The 17,825-nt window shown below is 35.9% G+C and overlaps 1 protein-coding gene across 2 annotated transcripts in view; it reads right to left on the bottom strand.

The window, feature by feature from the left end:
• Positions 1-6,638: 6,638 nt before the first annotated feature.
• Positions 6,639-17,825, bottom strand: part of LYPLAL1 (lysophospholipase like 1) — a 28,262-nt gene continuing 17,075 nt past the window's right edge. Inside the window, exons 4-6 of one of the 2 annotated variants that reach the window (XR_013992678.1) lie at positions 8,976-9,091; positions 7,543-8,260; positions 6,752-7,202 (exon numbers count right to left, since the gene is read on the bottom strand). Coding sequence is in view for 1 of the 2 variants with exons in the window: in XM_081039458.1 (XP_080895584.1) it covers positions 8,021-8,260; positions 8,976-9,091 (356 nt within the window). In the remaining variant the exon portion in view is untranslated. Of the gene's footprint in view, positions 8,261-8,975; positions 9,092-17,825 lie in introns of both variants that reach the window. The other variant, XM_081039458.1, reaches the window with a different exon arrangement.

The raw sequence follows: 17,825 nt of genomic DNA, 5'->3' as shown, positions 1-17,825 counted from the left end.
TGCCTGCTTGCTGGCTGCACAGGGCGAAGCTCCTTCACAGGGAAAATGGCGACTGTCCTCCAGCCCTTGCTTACAAGCTACACACTTCAGCCTGCTTCCCATATGCCTCTGATACACCCCCGAGTCACCGTCCCTCCGCTGGAGCCCAAGGTGAGTGTCTGCGAGTGAGTGAGTCTCTGTGTGAGCCTTTTAAGAGGATATCTGGGCTTCCGGCAGCCTTCCATCCTACCTGGGTCATCAGATCTCTGCTGTTTTTCACAGCCAGGTGTTGTGGGGGCTCCTCTTCCTGGCACCAGTATTCCAGGTTGGGGATCCTGGTGTGAGGGGCTGGGGTCCTTTGCTTCTCTTGGGGGAACGTCTGCAGCTGAGATATCCTTCCCAGTTCTCAACGCCCGCAGGGAGGTTCAGGGCCAGCCTGTTTCACGTCTCTGCCCCTGCTACCATTCTTGGCATTTCTTCTTTATAGCCTTAGTTATAAAACTGCTGTTCAGTGAGGCTTCAGATGGTTTTCCAGGTTGATTGCTCTATAATTTAGTTGTAATTTTAAGGTGTTCATGGAAGGAAGCAGGCACAGTATTTATGTACTCTGCCATCTTGGCTCTTTGCTGTTCTTAATTTTTTGAGGAACCTCCATACTGTTTTCCATAGTGGCTGTACTAATTTACATTGCTACCATTCAAAGGCACAATGAGACCACAAGTAAGGCAGAGATGATGAGGATGGTTTGGAGGGCAAAATGGAAAGATATTTCTTTGATAAAACATCAGAAGGATTAGTTAACGGGTATGACGACGAGATGAGAAAGGGGAACGTGTGGAGTAGGACACAAAGACATTATTACGTGGAGGGAAAGTCATTTAAAATAGGTCACATCAAGGAAAGCAGGTTCAGGAGAGGGCAATGAAGGTATTAATTCTCAACGGCTGTGCTGGGCTCTTCACATTTAATAACAAACCCATTTTGCAGGTGAGGGGAAAGGAACTTGGAGAGCTCACATATTTTTAACCTAAATCACATATTTGGCATGAAACTTTTGCATTGTTTTGACTGTATTAGATGTATAGAGGTTATCTGACAACCAGATAGGGGGCTTGAGCAGGAAGTCTAAAACATGGATGTAGTGATAAAAAGAGCTCCGGGACACAGGTATAGATGTGGGGACAACAGTCTGAAGCCATCACAATGGAAGATGGCCCAGAGGGAGAATTAAAAGAAAAACAGCTGAAAGGAGGAGCCTCCATAGTAAGGGAATAACAGAAAAGGAGCCACTGAAACAGATAAGAGAAATCATAGTCAAGAGACCCCAGGAAAACCAGACTAGAAGGCTCGCGTTTCCAGAATCAAATCCTATAAAGATCACACGTAAGATAAGGTCTGAAGGAGGCTATGGGGTTCAGAAATTAGAACTCGGATAGAAATAATTCATAACCTTTAAAAACTCTTAAATCTATACCATGATTTAAAATTTAGTTTGGGCTGGCTAGTACATTCCTTTAGAAAACGGAAAAAAAGGGGCCAAAAGAAGCATGACTATAAGATGTCTACAGAGGAAAGGGAATAACTCTGAATTGAAAACGTTTGAAATTTAGTGAATTTTTAGCCATACTTTCTGAACATTCCTAGTATGGCAACAGGGCACAGTGACAAGAGCACCAGAATGGACAAGTGTGTATTAGCTCTGCTTATTCAGACCTCTGAGTCACTTCAATCCTTTAGATCTTGGTGCGCGTATGTGTAAAAGGATAATCTCTGAATTCCCTCCAGTAATAGTTTTTGATTCTATGGCAGAACTAAGACAATATTAACCAGCGGCCCTAAAGCACACTTGACATTTCACAGGATAATTAAGCAACCTAAAAGAAAATGAAGTGCACTTCAGCTACTATTTGAAATCGATACATTTTTCATGTGCCATTTAAAAATCCTGGTTTGGGGCTTAACTAGAGATTTATTGCTGTTGAAGTGAAATTTTTAAAGGGAACCATTTATTTGCTTCTGCCAGTCGTATGCCGTGAACTTTGGTTTTAGCACTTATCTCTTGGTATATGATAGAGAAACTGGCCTAATATTTAATACACAGGGAAAGATTTCTGTCTCTCACAGACACCCCCACCCAATTTTTCAATTTCAATAATTTCACTGGCAAAAGAGCATACCAGAAGTGGCCAAAATTAATATGTCAAATAACTCATGTGAAGTGTATCTCTATTTTCAATTGGACAAGCCAACAACTGACTAGAAAAAATTGGGATGTGAAGAAAGAGGGAAATAGAATGAAAACAGTGATTTTTAAAGTAATAGTATGTCCTTAAGAGTAGGTAGTGAAACACCAAAACAAAACAACAAAAAAATTATAAATTAGTTACAATAATAAAAGATGAATAAGGTATTTTGAAATCACTCGTAAAATAAATTTAAAATAGAATGCAAAACATCAAAGTTTCTCATCACTTCTTAAAAGAAAGAGAGAGAGAGAGAGAGACAGAGAGAGAGAGAGAGAGAGAGAGAGAGAGAGAGAGAGAGAGAGAGAGAGAGAGAGAGAGAGATCCCAGAGGCTCTGAACTACACTATTGGCAAAAACATAAGTCATTAATGGGCATTTTGCCCAAAATATGATTTCTTCAAAACAGGATGTCCACCATTCATCATAGAACCATTAATTCTATTCCCACCATAAAAATCACATATGGTTTTCACAACCAATCTAAAATGAAAGGACTAAATAAAATCACAAAGTAATGCACATAATAACTTGAGGGTAGCACAAAGAAAATATCTTTTTAAATATTTTATATTTTGGTAAAAGCTTACTCGTTATTTCAAATGAAATTTCACACTCATGGTCTAATGCAGTCAAGGACCAAGAAAGGAAAGAATGAAGGCTTTGCAGGGTGATTAACAGAATGTGAGGGAAGTCCATGGGAAGTGGTAGCAAACATGTCGACCAAATCGTATGGTCAATTGGACAATAAATGGTCTTCTATCTTACTTTCTCTTAATGAGGAGAAATTAGGGAGGCAACTGTATGTCCCCCTACAGTGGTCCACGTGGACCACTGTAAGTTTTATAAAAATGCCATTGTCCTTCTTGGACCCAACCCTTCTGGATGAAAAGTCTGGGTGTGAGTAGGGGACAAATGGAAAAAGGTGAAGTTACTGCTACTAGAATAGAAGGTACATTGTATGCAAGAGGAGGAAAAGCAACAATTCTGGAAGCTCAGGAGAGAACCCCTGAGAACCCAGGAGCTTATGGGAAAGAGAGAGAAAGGATCACAAAAGCAAAAAGCAGCACCCCCACTCCAGATAGCTTTCCCGCAGCTGTCATTCATTACTTCTGTGGCATGGACAAATGCCACCCAGCTGTGTGTGTGGACAAAGGCTGGGGTGACTGTCCCTGGGTGTTCTCTGCAAAACCAGGACTAGACTCAATTGTTAAACTGACCAGGGAATTCTAAGACGTGTCAGCTGGCTGGGAGGTCAGGGCGGACACCTTGCCACCTGAGCCCTTGACTTATGGAGGTCCCATTGAGGGGCCTGACGATTGTAAAGGATGTGTTCACTTGTCTGTCTGGAAAACATGGTGACTTTCATCTTCCATAAAATTTGCAAGTATGTTAGGAAACACCACCGAGAGCTCACGTAGATCTCAGGTGACTGAGATAGGAAGGTAATTCAGGAAAGCTTTTTAGAGAGATGACAACCAAGTGTGCTGCACGTGGGCCTCATTCTGGGGCTGCGAGTCCTTTTCACAGCAGTTGTAATTCTGTGCTGTATGACAGACATTGGACGCATCTGGTTGCAGCCCAATGACCCATTTTAACAAGTGTGACAGAGAGAATGCGTGCGTGAGTCTGCATCCTACCCTCAGAGTGGGAATGTGCTAAAGCGACACCTTCTCTTCAGAAGAGCTCATGTGTGTGTTGCCGTAAAAACGTCTTTCTGAGGGTAAATTGGGAAGTAAAATCAAAATGTACGTAACAGTACGTTTGTTCTCTGTAAATACAATTCTAGCTCTTCACGTGTTAACATTATTCAGTTAAAGTCTGGTGAACCAGCTGTCTTTGCATATCAGATAATCTGAATTCTCTTGACATGTTTGCATACTTTTGGTATTTTCTTGAAATGTTTGTGTGGTTTTGGTAAATCTGTTCTCTTATCGTATAGCAAGAAATCCCTTTTATATGATAAAGACTTTTTGTTTAAATATACTCTGGCTCACTGATATCTGGACATTTTCTTTTACATATCACAGTACTGTCAAGTCTCAACAGCCAAATTGCCAGTCGGCTTCATATTGTGTTCTCAGTGCACTCTGTAATACTCCAGTTGAAATACTCAGCTTCCTATAAAGAATACATTTAATATCTTTACCACTGATAATGATCTCTTATTCAGTTCTTAGTGGAGAAAAAATGCTACTAGGAAATATTTCACTTCACTTTTAGGATGACGGACGTAATAAAGCTGATTATAAAAATTCAAACAGGAGAAATAGAGAGTAAAACAGTCTCTCTCACTCATACCCCAGCTTTCTCTCTCCTCCCTCACACAGTTCCAGTCTCCCCAACACAGAAACATTTATGATTTATTGATTCATGCTTTCTTCTTGTTGCCCTTTTCCCTTTCCCACATAAGAAAGTACCAGGGCTATGGCAACTCCCTGGCTTTAGGAAATGTTTATGTGGAGAAAGCAACAAATGGCTTTGGGACAGGAGGTGAAAGGCTGAGTGGTTTCCCTAGGAGGATAAAACCTTAATCCTGGTGTTCCCAGCCTTAGCAATGCTTTTTCAGGCTTTAAGAGACCACACACATATGGACAAAAGGATTATTTAGTGAGAACTGGATACTGGAGGGTCTCCCCTGACTACACTGCCTTGTGTAAGGAGACCCACATCTTGCATGATTTGGAATGAGGTAAAAGAGCTCATGACAGAATGGATATCCTATCAGCCCAATGGGTAGGGGACCAGAATTGAAGATTGTCTATATACAATATTTAGATAGATATTCCACGCATGGATCAGTCTGTAGAGATTTATAACCATTACATGCACCCACCCCTCCATCTCTGGCAAAACTATACTAGTTGGACCGTAAATTTGTTTAACTTTACATTTTATTAAAGGCTTTTACATAGACTATATAACTTGCTCCTCACATAACTTCACAAAAGAGTACACTGTAGCAGAGGTTGCAATGTATCCCAGAATACATGATTATTAAGTGACAGGACAAGTATTCATTAAAAAAAAAAATCTAGATTCCTTTCCCTTATACTAACTATATTTGGTATGTATATACTCAGCACTCACAGGCCTGACACTCTTATCTAGGACACATACATATGTTACTCTTGGGCAAACTGCAGCCATAAGGGTTTTAAAAATGAGTGATCCATGTATATTCAAGCCAATGTATTTCAAATTTCAAGAAGTAGAAGGTCATTAAAAGCTTAAGATAATTAAAACACTGCATGAACTGAATCTTTTGGGATTTTATTAGTGAAGTTCTCATTCTCTTTTCCTCCTACCTTCCCTCTCTCTGTGTCTCTCCCTCTTCAAAGTTCGAGTTTGTAACTTTAAATAAAAGAGGAATGAAGAGGCTTCTGCTATGACCAAGATTAGAAACTAGAGTAACAGTGACCTGATTTGTTCTTCGATCTGAAACAACAAAACAAGCTAGACTATGTGTAAGTTTTCAGATATTGGACATGGGCTATGCAGGGCGGTCATCCCCTGAGGAGAAACCCATGAGGGGAGATCTACAAATACCCAGATCATTGTGTGAAGAGAGTTTCTGGGTGTGGTTGTGGGGAGGGAGACCCAGCTGGGAGTCCAGAGGGTCCCAAAGCTCAGAGGTCACAGACCAGAGTGTTAGGGAGCTGCACAGACAGTGCTAGAGCTGTAGAGGCTCTACCTCATTGTCAGATGTGTGCAGAAAGTATGAACCTCCTGAGAGGAACAAAAGGACTTCACGGGCGTTCACGGAGGGCTTGGGAAAGTGTGCGCTTCCACTAGCCAGAGTGTAAAACCTCACAGCCCAGCACGTATCAGCTAGAGTACTCCAAGACACCTTGCTTGAGTCGTGGGGCAAAATTAGTCCGGAGCAAAGACTGCTCTGATACCACTTAAGAAGAGCGTTATCGTAATAAAAGAAAAAAACAAAACCACAACCCTGTCAACCTAGAATTCTGTATGTCTTTCAAAAATAAATGCAAAATAATACTTTTTCAGACATGCAAAAGTGGAAAGAGCAGTAGAGACCTGCATTATCTTACATGTTAAAGTATTTCAGGCAGAAGGAAAATAATACCATATGGAAACATGAGACTATATTAAGGAATAAAGAGCATTGGAAAAAGTAAATATATGGGTATAAAAGACTTAAAAATTACTAACAACATTACAGGAGGTAGATGATCTGATTTCAAGACTCACTACAATGCTCCAGTAATCAAGTCAGTGTGGTACCAGCTGTAAAGACAGATAAATGGATCCATGGAACATAGAAGAGTCCAGAAATTAACATACATATGCAGGAACAACTGGACTTTCAGCCATTCAGTGGAGAAATAACAGTCTTTTCAACTAATGGTGCTGGAATAACTGGATATGCAAAAATGAACCCAGATACATACTCTTACCATATGCAAAAATTTACTTGAAATTGATCACAGACTAAATATGAGACCTAAGGCTATAAAACTTCTAGAAGGAAATATAGGAGAAAATCTTAGTGACCTTGGATTTCTTAAAATTTCTTTAATATATCAAAAGCAGAAAATGTAAATGAAAAGATGAATAAACCAGACTTAAATTTAAAAACTTTTGCTATTTGAATTACACTGGAAAGAAAAAACTGCACATTACAAACTAAAAAAAGAAAATCTGCAAAACATCTAACAAAGGATGAGTATCGTGTGTCCATATATACATATAAAACCTCTTACCGTGCAACAAGAAAACAGCCTAATACAAATGCGCAAAAGATTTGGATGGATATATAATCAAAGAATTTATACAGATCACAAATAGGCATACAAAAATTGCTTAATATCATTAGGAAAATGCAAAGTTAAAACCACTATGCGATATTACTACACATGCATGAGAATGGATAAAATTTAAAATATTGGCCTTACCGAGTGTTGTCAAAGGTCTGTCATACAACTGGAACACTACCATGTTTCCCTGAAAATAAGACCTAGCCGGACCATCAGCTATAATGTGTCTTTTGGAGCAAAAATTAATGTTAAGACCCAGTATTATAACTATGTTATGTTATGTTAATGTTATGTTATATTATACCCCGTCTTATATTAAAATACGACTGGGTCTTACATTAATTTTTGCTCCAAAAGACGCATTAGAGCTGATGGGCCGGCTAGGTCTTATTTTCAGGGAAACACGGTAGGACTAGAGCAGAGCAGCAATTTGGTCCAACAGAAAGAGCGCTCCGCTGAGAATTAGAAGGCCTGGATGCTAGTCTTGGCTCTTGAGGCTTTGGGCAAGTTTTCATCCTTCTATCCCTATTATCAAATAACATCTATTCATTCTGTTTCATCAAACTCTTGATGGTCAAGTGAGATAATGTGAAGCCACTTTATAAACTTGGAGTATCAATGTTACTCTGTTGAAAACTATATAAACATAAATACCTTTAGAAAGGCAATTTAAAGAAAGTGGCAGGAAAGATAAAATCATACCATGTTAAGGCTTTTCATGTTTTTGTATTGCTCTTATTTAAATATTGCTTTTTAAAAATTTAAATATTTAATTACTTAAAAGGTCTACAGATATTTACAAAAATGTATCTGAAAATGGTATGTAGTTGTCTGTCTAAATTAATGTTTATCATTAATAAGATTATACTACTCTCTATGGTGCTAAGCATTTTAATAACAAGTCAGTAAACTGTTGATATTTCTTAATATTTTAATTATCACTGGTCAAGTTATAATTTGGCAGTAGACTTTATTTTTCACAAAGACATTACATGCATATTAACATATCAATCTTGATTCACTCAATTTGCCTTTCTGCTTCTCCTGGTAGTTTTGTAAGAATCCATGACTTCAGTTTTTCTAGTTCACCTTTGCTTAGTTCATGGTAAACACCTGGCAAACTGTGAAACTTTGTGCTCACTCCTAGAGATTTTAACATGGAGTTTGTCTCTTCACCCCAAGAATGAAGAACTAACTCATCTGCAGTACCATGGCACTGAAATAATTCAGGGTGTACACCATCACTTTTCTGAAGAGCCTAGAGAAGAGGATATAAAAAAGGAAACGTTTAAAAAATTCATTTAAGAACATCATTCTTGGAAATCAGAAAAGTTCCAATTTTACCAAAGCATCAATATTTAGAGGGAAAAAAGAGGCAGTGATGGTGCTGTCTGAGGGGGCCAGCACCCCCTCAGCACACCCTCAACTTTAGCTGAGTTGTACCTGCATTTACTCCGTAGAGGATGGTTTCAAAATGATCAAAGCATTTCTTGAAGAAACTGTGACTTGGGAAGACAGACCTCTTCACACAGAGGGGAAGGAGGGGGGAACACAGAGCTAAGGTACAGTCCAGAGAAAAATTACGTTCTAGTTTTCATTTCTACATCTGATGTTTCTGCTTTTGGTAATACAGCTGCAACACTGTAATGTATCATATTCATAAATAAGGATACTGCTGCAAAACTAGCTATAATTATCTATAGGTTTAATATACATAAGGGATACAGATATACCACACATGTATTGTTTTTATCCTTTTCCTTTTGACACCTTGCTTAGCAATATTCTTTGTATAGGGCATTTCTGGAACATGAATAACCAGCTGTAATTATTCACATAACTCATTTTGCCATGAATTCCCAGAAATGCTCTGTGCATCAATTGTTACTTATCAATTTTGTTTTAGTTTCAATGTGTGAATATTTCATTATTATATTATTATTATTATTATTTTTTTTAAATCTGGTGCTTACCTGGTAAACAGCAGATGTTTTATTTAGGAAACTAGAAAGAGCGAAAACTCCTGCCACATCTTGATGATTTCTATATGCTAAGTGCATAGCCATGCACCCTCCCATTGAAAATCCTCCTAAAAGTAAAAAAGCACTTATCAGAAAAGCAGAATACATGTAACAGTAACTTAAAACAAGATATAGCTATGCCAGTCTTCCATACATATTTTTAAAATACTTGGAGACCTTTAAAGAGATAAAGTGCTAGAAAGTTATTTAGTCTACTTTCGATCACACAGAACAAGAGTAAGTAACACTGTCCAAAGAGCTAGAATTGAACAAAGAAATCATGTTCATCGAGTAAAAATACTTACAGTTCAAAATACGAGTCATAATGTATTATTTAAATTTCTAATGTTTTCTTATATTTTGTTTATATGTGTGAGTCTTCACACTGTAACTAGAGTTAATAACATGTCTCTTTTCTCTTATTTGCCAAATTATAAGCTCCACGAGGACCTATATTTCTAATGTAACAGAGGCTTAGTGATCTCTGAATTAGGAAAAGATAATCAAAAATTTGGTGAGCTAGTTAAAAGTTTTTTGGACATTATTTTGAAATCTGACTTCTGGTGGTATGATTAAAACATATACACAGACGAACTTTTAAACAAGTTTTAAAAAACCAATGAATTCATTTGACAAATTATACTGTCTTTTATGTGCCAAACATAGTGCTAGTCATTGCAGATTAAAATCTGTGGACCCCATGCACCCTTGGGCATGCACATTTACCGAAAATACACGGACCCTTGTGTTCGAGGGGGAAACAGAGACATCACAGAATATGGAGACAGGTGCCTGATGTGACACAGCAGAGAGGGTGGCCCAACTTCGATGTGGTAAGGTACTCCCAGGTTGAGTGCAAGTTAATAGACAACGAATGCATATTTTGTGAGAAATCTAGAAAGTAAATCACATAGCCACACACTTGCAGACATATAAAAATATACTTACATGTAGAATTCAGATCTCTTAATTTTAGCCTCTTGCTTTATTTCAATTAACAGAATGTAAAGCTGAGCCCTTAGAGACCATACATTTGAATTTACTACAATCTCCTTTTATAAAGGAAAGGGACAGAGGCCACAGGACATTAGGTGACTTGCTTAAGGATGTACCCCTAATTTCAGCTGTAAAGCTAGGACTTTTGTAATCCAGGTTGCTTGTAACAGTTTAATGTCCTCTCTACTATCTGCCAATATTTATTAAAACAGAACTACTTGATCTGGGGCAGGCTCATAATATTATTTTGGACCCAGCACATTAATGTATGAGTAAAGATTATCAGCCTTGGGAAGTTCAGATGTTAAAAAATGGCATAATATGTAAATAATTACAGTGCATGGTAAATACTACATCTGTGGTTTTCAACATACCTTGTTTTGTCTTTTGGAGCAAAAATTAATATAAGACCTGGTATTATATTATACTATTCTATACTTATTATATTATATTATACTATATTATATATATTATATAAGACCCGGTCTTATAATAAGACCGGGTCTTATATTACTTTTTGCTCCAAAAGACGCATTAGAGCTGATTGTCCGGCTAGGTCTTATTTTTGGGGAAACACAGTATCAGAGGAAATAATAGAGTCTCATCAGCAGCAGTTCTCACCATGGATGAGAACTGAGGGACTCTTTCAAAATAACCCCACCCTACACCCAGATACACACACATCTAGTTAGAAGCTCATGAATAAGTTTGTCAGGAGAGGAGGGAGCATAAATATCTTAAAATTGTATGTAAAATTTGCATCAGATTCCCAAAAAGGTTAAAAGCCATGGGCTAAATTATCTATTTGTGCATTAATAAATCTTTGACATGCCCCATTAAAATATGAAGAGCTTACTGCAGGCAACATTGTTTCATTTCCAGTAAAATTAGATATCTGAACAAGAAGATTTCTAGGGTTTTCATCAAGTTTTAAAACCTATTATATAAATGCTTATTAATCACTTGTAAAGGTTAAAACAGCAAGGACTTTCAAAATTTACAGTTATTGTCAATTCTATAGAAGTCTACTTTTAGTTCAGGAATAAGACTCCATATCTCTCGGAATATGATTTTAGTCTCCCTTAAAGTTCACTGAGCAAATGCTTACTTCTACTGCCTTCATCTCTTTCAATCTCCCCTCTTTTCACCATTTACATAACAAATGAATTCAAGGTTGCTTGTAATCGAACACACTGTTAACAATAAAACTACATCTCTAAAATGAGGGGAAATGTGAAGGAAGGAGAGATAAGGCTGGGGAAAGAATGGCAGATCAAGAAGAGACAAAAGAGAAAGAGAGGCACAGACCATAATATGGGGAGCACCATCATTAGGGGTGTGACTGGATATTGAACTGCTTTCCTGTAGCAAGGCAATATTCTCTAACAGAAGGAACCAGAACAATTCGTACTAGAAACTTTCATAGCAATGAATTCCTAGGTGGAATTTATCGAGTTGATCCTGTGTAAATGTAACATTCAAAATCAGACATTTTACACACAGCCACTCCACTACTGACTCCTCTACAGAAGTCCAGGACATAAAGATGTAATAACATTCACCAGACTCTAAAGTTCATGTGAGCAGGGAGTTTTGCCTGTTTTCCTTAGTGATGTGCCCTCCTTATGCTCAGAACAGAGCCTGGCACACAGTGCCTGGTGCTTCGTCCTTATTGGATAAAGGAACAATGTCAGTGGCAGTTCCATCAGAATATTTCTGCAAGGAGAAAATTTTACATCATCAAGACATGTCACTTTTTGGTGATCTATCTTGATATAAAAGGTAAAGCTCAGAAAATGTAGGAGTGGCTGGTTGGTGTGTCCCAGGCCAATGATTCCTGAATCTGGCCCCTTAAAGTTCCATTGCTAGACTCAGCGCCAGCCCCACTGACACAATCTCAAAGCCCATGTCTCATTTTTAAAAGAATGTCTCAATTTTAAAAGAATTCGATTCTCGTACCCATGAATCGAATCTATGAGAATCACAGCCTTAGAAAAATATCAAAAGCTACAGGCAGACAATTCAAAATTAAATATAATGGGTAAGAAAAAAAAGTGAAAATATCACGATTTAAGGGAAATCCATACGCTCTAGAACAGTTTTAGTTTTTTTGGAGAAATTCAACAGCTTGAATTATATTTTTGCCAAACGTACCCAATGAACATACTGAATGTGACTAATGTGACTGAGGAACTAAATGTTTAATTTTATTTGCTTGTAACTAATATTAAACTTCAAAACGATTAACATAGTTTAAATTGAAATAGTAGTATATGGCTATAGTAGTATATAGCTAAATCATATTGGACAATGAAGTTCTAGATAATCTAAGCTGCACCACCGATTGAAAAAAATCATTTAAAATTCGTAAATGGAGTAAAAAGAAAATTAATATTTCATAAAAAGATAACGTTGAGTCTAAGATCATTAAATGTAATCTTTTCATGCAAAAGTTTTTTTTTTTTATAAATCACATCACAAAAGATAAATTAGTAAGCGAGAACATTTAAAAAGTGATTTTAAAAGCACACCTATTGAGAACATTTTGCACATTAAATTCCCCGCTCCATCATTTCATTTTTTATTGACCAGGGTAATGTAATCACTTTATGTGCTTTCACAGGCCTCTTGATGGCACCAGCCTAACAACAACAAACTAAGAAAACATTTTCCCACATATGAAATGTCATTATGAACAAACCTAAATGAATCCTGCAAACATTTCACCTCATGTTCAATTCTCGTAATTTATAAGGAAGAAAAATGTACTCATTGAAATCTTATTATTTACAATTTTAATGTAAGTCCCTTACCCATTTATAATATTGTGAGGTAATCTGCAATTTCTCATCCGCCATCTTTGACAATAAAATCACCTTTAGCATCGGACACTACTATGAAAAGGGACTTTGTGTATTTTTTTCTAACAGAAGAAAATGTAACACAAAGGACTAGTTATTTGAATTCACTTTCCATCGAAATATCTAAAATGCAATATAAAATATACTGTTCAATAAGTAAATACCAAATAGTAAACTCATTGTAGGTAATGATTATAATGTATATTTATAGTTGCTGGCAAAATATTAAAACGTCAGGGGTTAACATTTCAACATACATTTAAGATTAACAAGCTGAATAAAATATGTTAAAAAAATAATAAACTTAGCTTTTACGAACTCTTTGAATGAAATAAAACAGAAACAATGTATTAAAAAACTACACTGGGAAAAATAAGCTAATCTATCTGAAAAAAAATCCAGAGGAAAAAATACTTACAATTCATGTTTAACATCAATTGAATAGGATTTTTAAAATATAATTAAAAAATCCCCCCTCGTTCCAAATTTCAACAATTCTTCCATTTCAATTATACATTATAATTATCCTACAGACTGAATTGTGATAGTGTCAAAATATTTGGGTGTATTTATTCGTATGTTTTTCTCTCATACAAAATTTGTACGATAATCAAAATATTTATCATCTTCTGTGGAAAGCTGTTCGAACAGCAATCCCACACCTTTAAAGTTCCGACAACTGTTGTTGAAGAAACATCATTTGTTTAATTACGACAAGTTCTGTTTCCTCGAAAATAAGACCTAACCGGACCATCAGCTCTAATGTGGCTTTTGGAGCAAAAATTAATATAAGACCTGGTCTTATTTTATTATAATATAAGACCAGGTCTTATCTAACATAATAAAAGAGTGGATCTTACATTAATTTTTGCTCCAAAAGACACATTAGAGCTGATGGTCTGGCTAGGTCTTATTTTCAGGGAAACATGGTATAAGTTAAAAGAAAGTAGAATAATGCTATCATTCTTAAGTTTTAGCTCCAAGAAAGAGCTTCAGAAGAAACCTGTATAAGATCAGGACGAGAAAGCCTGGCAATTCTGGTGCTAGGTTTCATCTTGGTAATTCCAACTATCATTTTTATTTTAAATCTTATAATATTAATATATTTAGTTAAACCCACTGTGCAAAGTGTTTCCACCATACGGACAGAAATAAAATGAGTCATCCGAAATCTCAATGCTCATACATAATTTTGACGGTTTTTAAAAATTCATTTTAACAGTTAAACACTCTAAACGTATAATACCTTACTTTTTATTTCATGTAATAAAAGCAAGTCTTTCTGATTTGAGAGACTCTCAACAGAATCACAAAACTCCATAATTAATTTTTCATTCACTGAACACATACTTACTAAATGCCTTTATGTGTATATACAGTATTTGGTCATTACATAATATTCGATTCCCATAACCATTTTTCTCGTGATAGGTATTTAGAACATCCATGTAAATCACTCAGGTGTAATTCCAGAAGCACATCAAAATTCTTATAACCCGGTCAGATCATGTGTCAGGTTCTATACATCCCAGATCAAAGTTAAACCTAAATTATATCAATTTTCTCTTAACAAATTATCACCACCTAGTGGCCAAGAAAGGAATCTCATCCTGTACAAAGTCCTTGACTAAGTGGATCTGGGTTCTAGTCCCAACTCTACTTTACAGCAGCCAGTAACCTCTGTGAATTTTATTTTCATCATAACTGAAATGAGAATAATAATTTCCTATTTTACCTATTACAAAGCTCAAGAGAGAGACTATATATGAAAACAACTTGTATAATTTAAACACTAAATATAAAACATGATGATGTATCCTGGTGATTTAAAACCTGTCAAGAGTAATGTAAATGTCAACCATTTTAGTCGTATTACTACATTGTATATACCTTTTGAGCACAATAGTACACACAAGAGAAATGGTATACATTTTCCATTTTGATTTCTCACATTGTACAGAAAATACCAGAAGGAAATGGAGGGTTTCAAGACAGACATAAACAGAGGGAGACTGTACTATGAAGTATGCTTTCATTCTGCACACTGGGCACTCTCAACATATTAATGAAACCAGAAGATGGTGGGATAATGGATTATTAATAATGTTCTCAGAATACAGGATTTGAACCCAGGTTTTATGAACAATTATATTGCCAACATTCAGAAAGTAACTTAAAAGTCACTATTTTATTGCCAGTGTTTCCCTTTTTTTATCATACCCCTCTGTAGAATCATGTGTGGTATGAACATATAAAACTAAAGAAACTTCTTATGTCTCATATTCCGAATGTAGAGAGTGAGGACTCACAGATGTGTCCAAGGAACACACGGTCACTAAACATGTCCTGTTCACCTGACCCTGGGACAGGTAGAGTGAACCTTTGGCCCAGTTCTTCCTAGCTAACCAAAATGCATGTTTTCCATTAAGCAAGCACAATATATCTTCTTGATGAACACTAGGAAGTGAAGGATGTGTTTCCACAGCTAACATCTGCAGTCAACCTCAATGTCCCTTATGTGTCATCATCCTTGTGTTCCCACAGTCTTGGAATAGTGTGTGTTAGTCTTTCATCATTTTCCTGGACCTACTGCATTTGTCATCTTGCCATTCCCCTGGTCTTCACACTGGCTGCGATCTTAATGTCACAGACAAGGAATCCAGGAGCACATATTACATAATATTAAATCAGAAATGTTGTCACATAGTCAATAAGCATAAATCAATAAGCAAAATAATAATAAAGCAAAATCAATAAGCATAACAATTTATGTACTTATTATCTCCATTTTTTCAGTCTTACAAATTTCTAGTTTTTCTTCTTATAATTATTATTTTTTAAAATAACCTAATCTCACTATGATGTATGTGTGTTTAGTAAATGTTGTGTAGGATCGCAAATGCATTTCCCTTTGACTTCCCAATGAATCCCTCCTTCATTAAAATGTTATGAACAGCATTTAAATCTAACAACTTAAAATGTACTGTAATAGACATTGTACAAAAGTATAAAAATCAGTAGAAAAATATTAAGCAGGAACTTCTGTTTAAATCATTTGTGAGCAATGAAAAAAGAGAGGAAAACACAGCATGTACCCCCCTGAGAAAAAATAAAACAGCTGGGAGTGAAGAAATGATGAGCTACCAATGAGTCTGAGTGGCAGTATTGGTCTAGTAGGCCCTTTTTGGTATCTGGTGTGACCATTAGGTAGGTGGAATAAGGAGTATTTAATGAAACAAGAAAACATGTTCAAGATAACGTGCCAGGCACAATTCTAAGTATTTTCAACAAACTAATTCAATTATCGCAACTCTAAAGATGGGTCCCATTATTATCATGCAAGCACAGAGGTTAAGGAGACTCTCTACCTACAAAGCGGTGAATCCAGGATTAGAAACCTGTAGTCTGAATCCAGAGCACAAATTCTTAACTGCCACACTGTCATCAGTTACATTAATACATTTGCAATTTGATTCATAACTCAGGGAATGCATGTACAAATATCCTAACATGTAATAGTCTAATACTACTTCTTATGCCACCTTTTGAAATGAGAGATTCAGTTAGATCACAAAGACAAATAACTACAACAAAAAAAATCCCTACGAACCAGAATGCTATTTTCTTTATACATTAAAAGCTAACCTCTGTGAAGAATCCAGCATAGAAAAAAGGAGGTAATATAACGCTTTGTCACAGTGTAAGAGGTCAAAATCATGTGTATTTTGGGGCACATGTTTTAACTCTACAGAACTGTTACTGAAGATTTATGTTCCTGGACTAGTTCACTAATAATACAGGTAACAAGGACAAACAATCTTGAATCTGCACTTTTGTAGTCTTTTTTCAAGCTAGGGAAGAGGCTTTCTAGAAGTTAGACTATCTCACAAATTCTTATATACATTTTAGTGATTTTGTAATAAATTTCAAATTTCATGATTTTATAATAATAGTTTATAAAACTTCCAAAATTAAAATTTTGTTATTATTAAATAGCTTTGATAAAATACTGACCATTTTACCGACAGCTTTACAAATAAGAATATCCTTTAACAAGATTGTCTTAGTATTTTAAAAGACAATTAAAACCTTTCATGATATGGTAGAAAAAAAATAAAAGAAATTCCAGGTAAACCAAAGAACTAAATGTAAAATAAATAAATATGTAAATAAGTAAATAAATAACATTATAGAAAACCAGTAGAAAAATCTATTTGAATATTTATCCACATTCTAAAGAAAGCCTTTCTTCAACTGAGAAATTATTTGAAAAAAATCAGACAAGATTAACAGACAACTGAAAAACGCTTTCTTGTGTCAAAATACAACAAACACAATCGGAAGGAAAATAACAAATTAAGTGCAGATTAAGTGTAATCTTTTGCAAAAATTTTTCATGTCAATACGTATTATTCACTGAGGATGTCCACCTATACGGGCATTCTAATATAGGAGGCAGAAGTATCAGCAGGCATAATTATTTTGTGAAAGCTATTTGACAACATTTAGTAAGTGTCTTAAAAATGTTCAGTTACATGGAAGAACCGTGGGCTGTGAAATGAAGTAAACCTAGATTCAAAATTCTGATTAGCTCTCTGACTTTACAACAATCCATAGTTTCTTTTCAAAGATAAATGAGATGAAGTAACTGATAGCTGTGGGGAAAGGTGATGAGGGGATAGAAGGAGAGACAAGTAGATGGCAGTTACACCTCAGTGTGATAAATTCTTTAACGTGTAAATAAAGTACTAATTAGAATATTTTCCACTTTTTATGTATAAAGATTTTGTAGTTTGATGTGAAAGCAATTTCTTACCCTAATCTTTTCTTTTCCCACTCATCACATTACTTCAGGATCTCATTACCTTATAATGACAAATTCAGTAACTGGTTTTTCCACATCCCACTTCACATCTCTTCACTTACCCCTTCTGCCAGAATAATT

The sequence above is a fragment of the Rhinolophus hipposideros genome (genome assembly GCF_964194185.1).
Source record: "Rhinolophus hipposideros genome assembly, chromosome: 26".
NCBI lineage: Eukaryota > Metazoa > Chordata > Mammalia > Chiroptera > Rhinolophidae > Rhinolophus > Rhinolophus hipposideros.
Note: the sequence above shows the minus strand (reverse complement) of the source record. Positions and strands in the feature narration are given on the sequence as shown.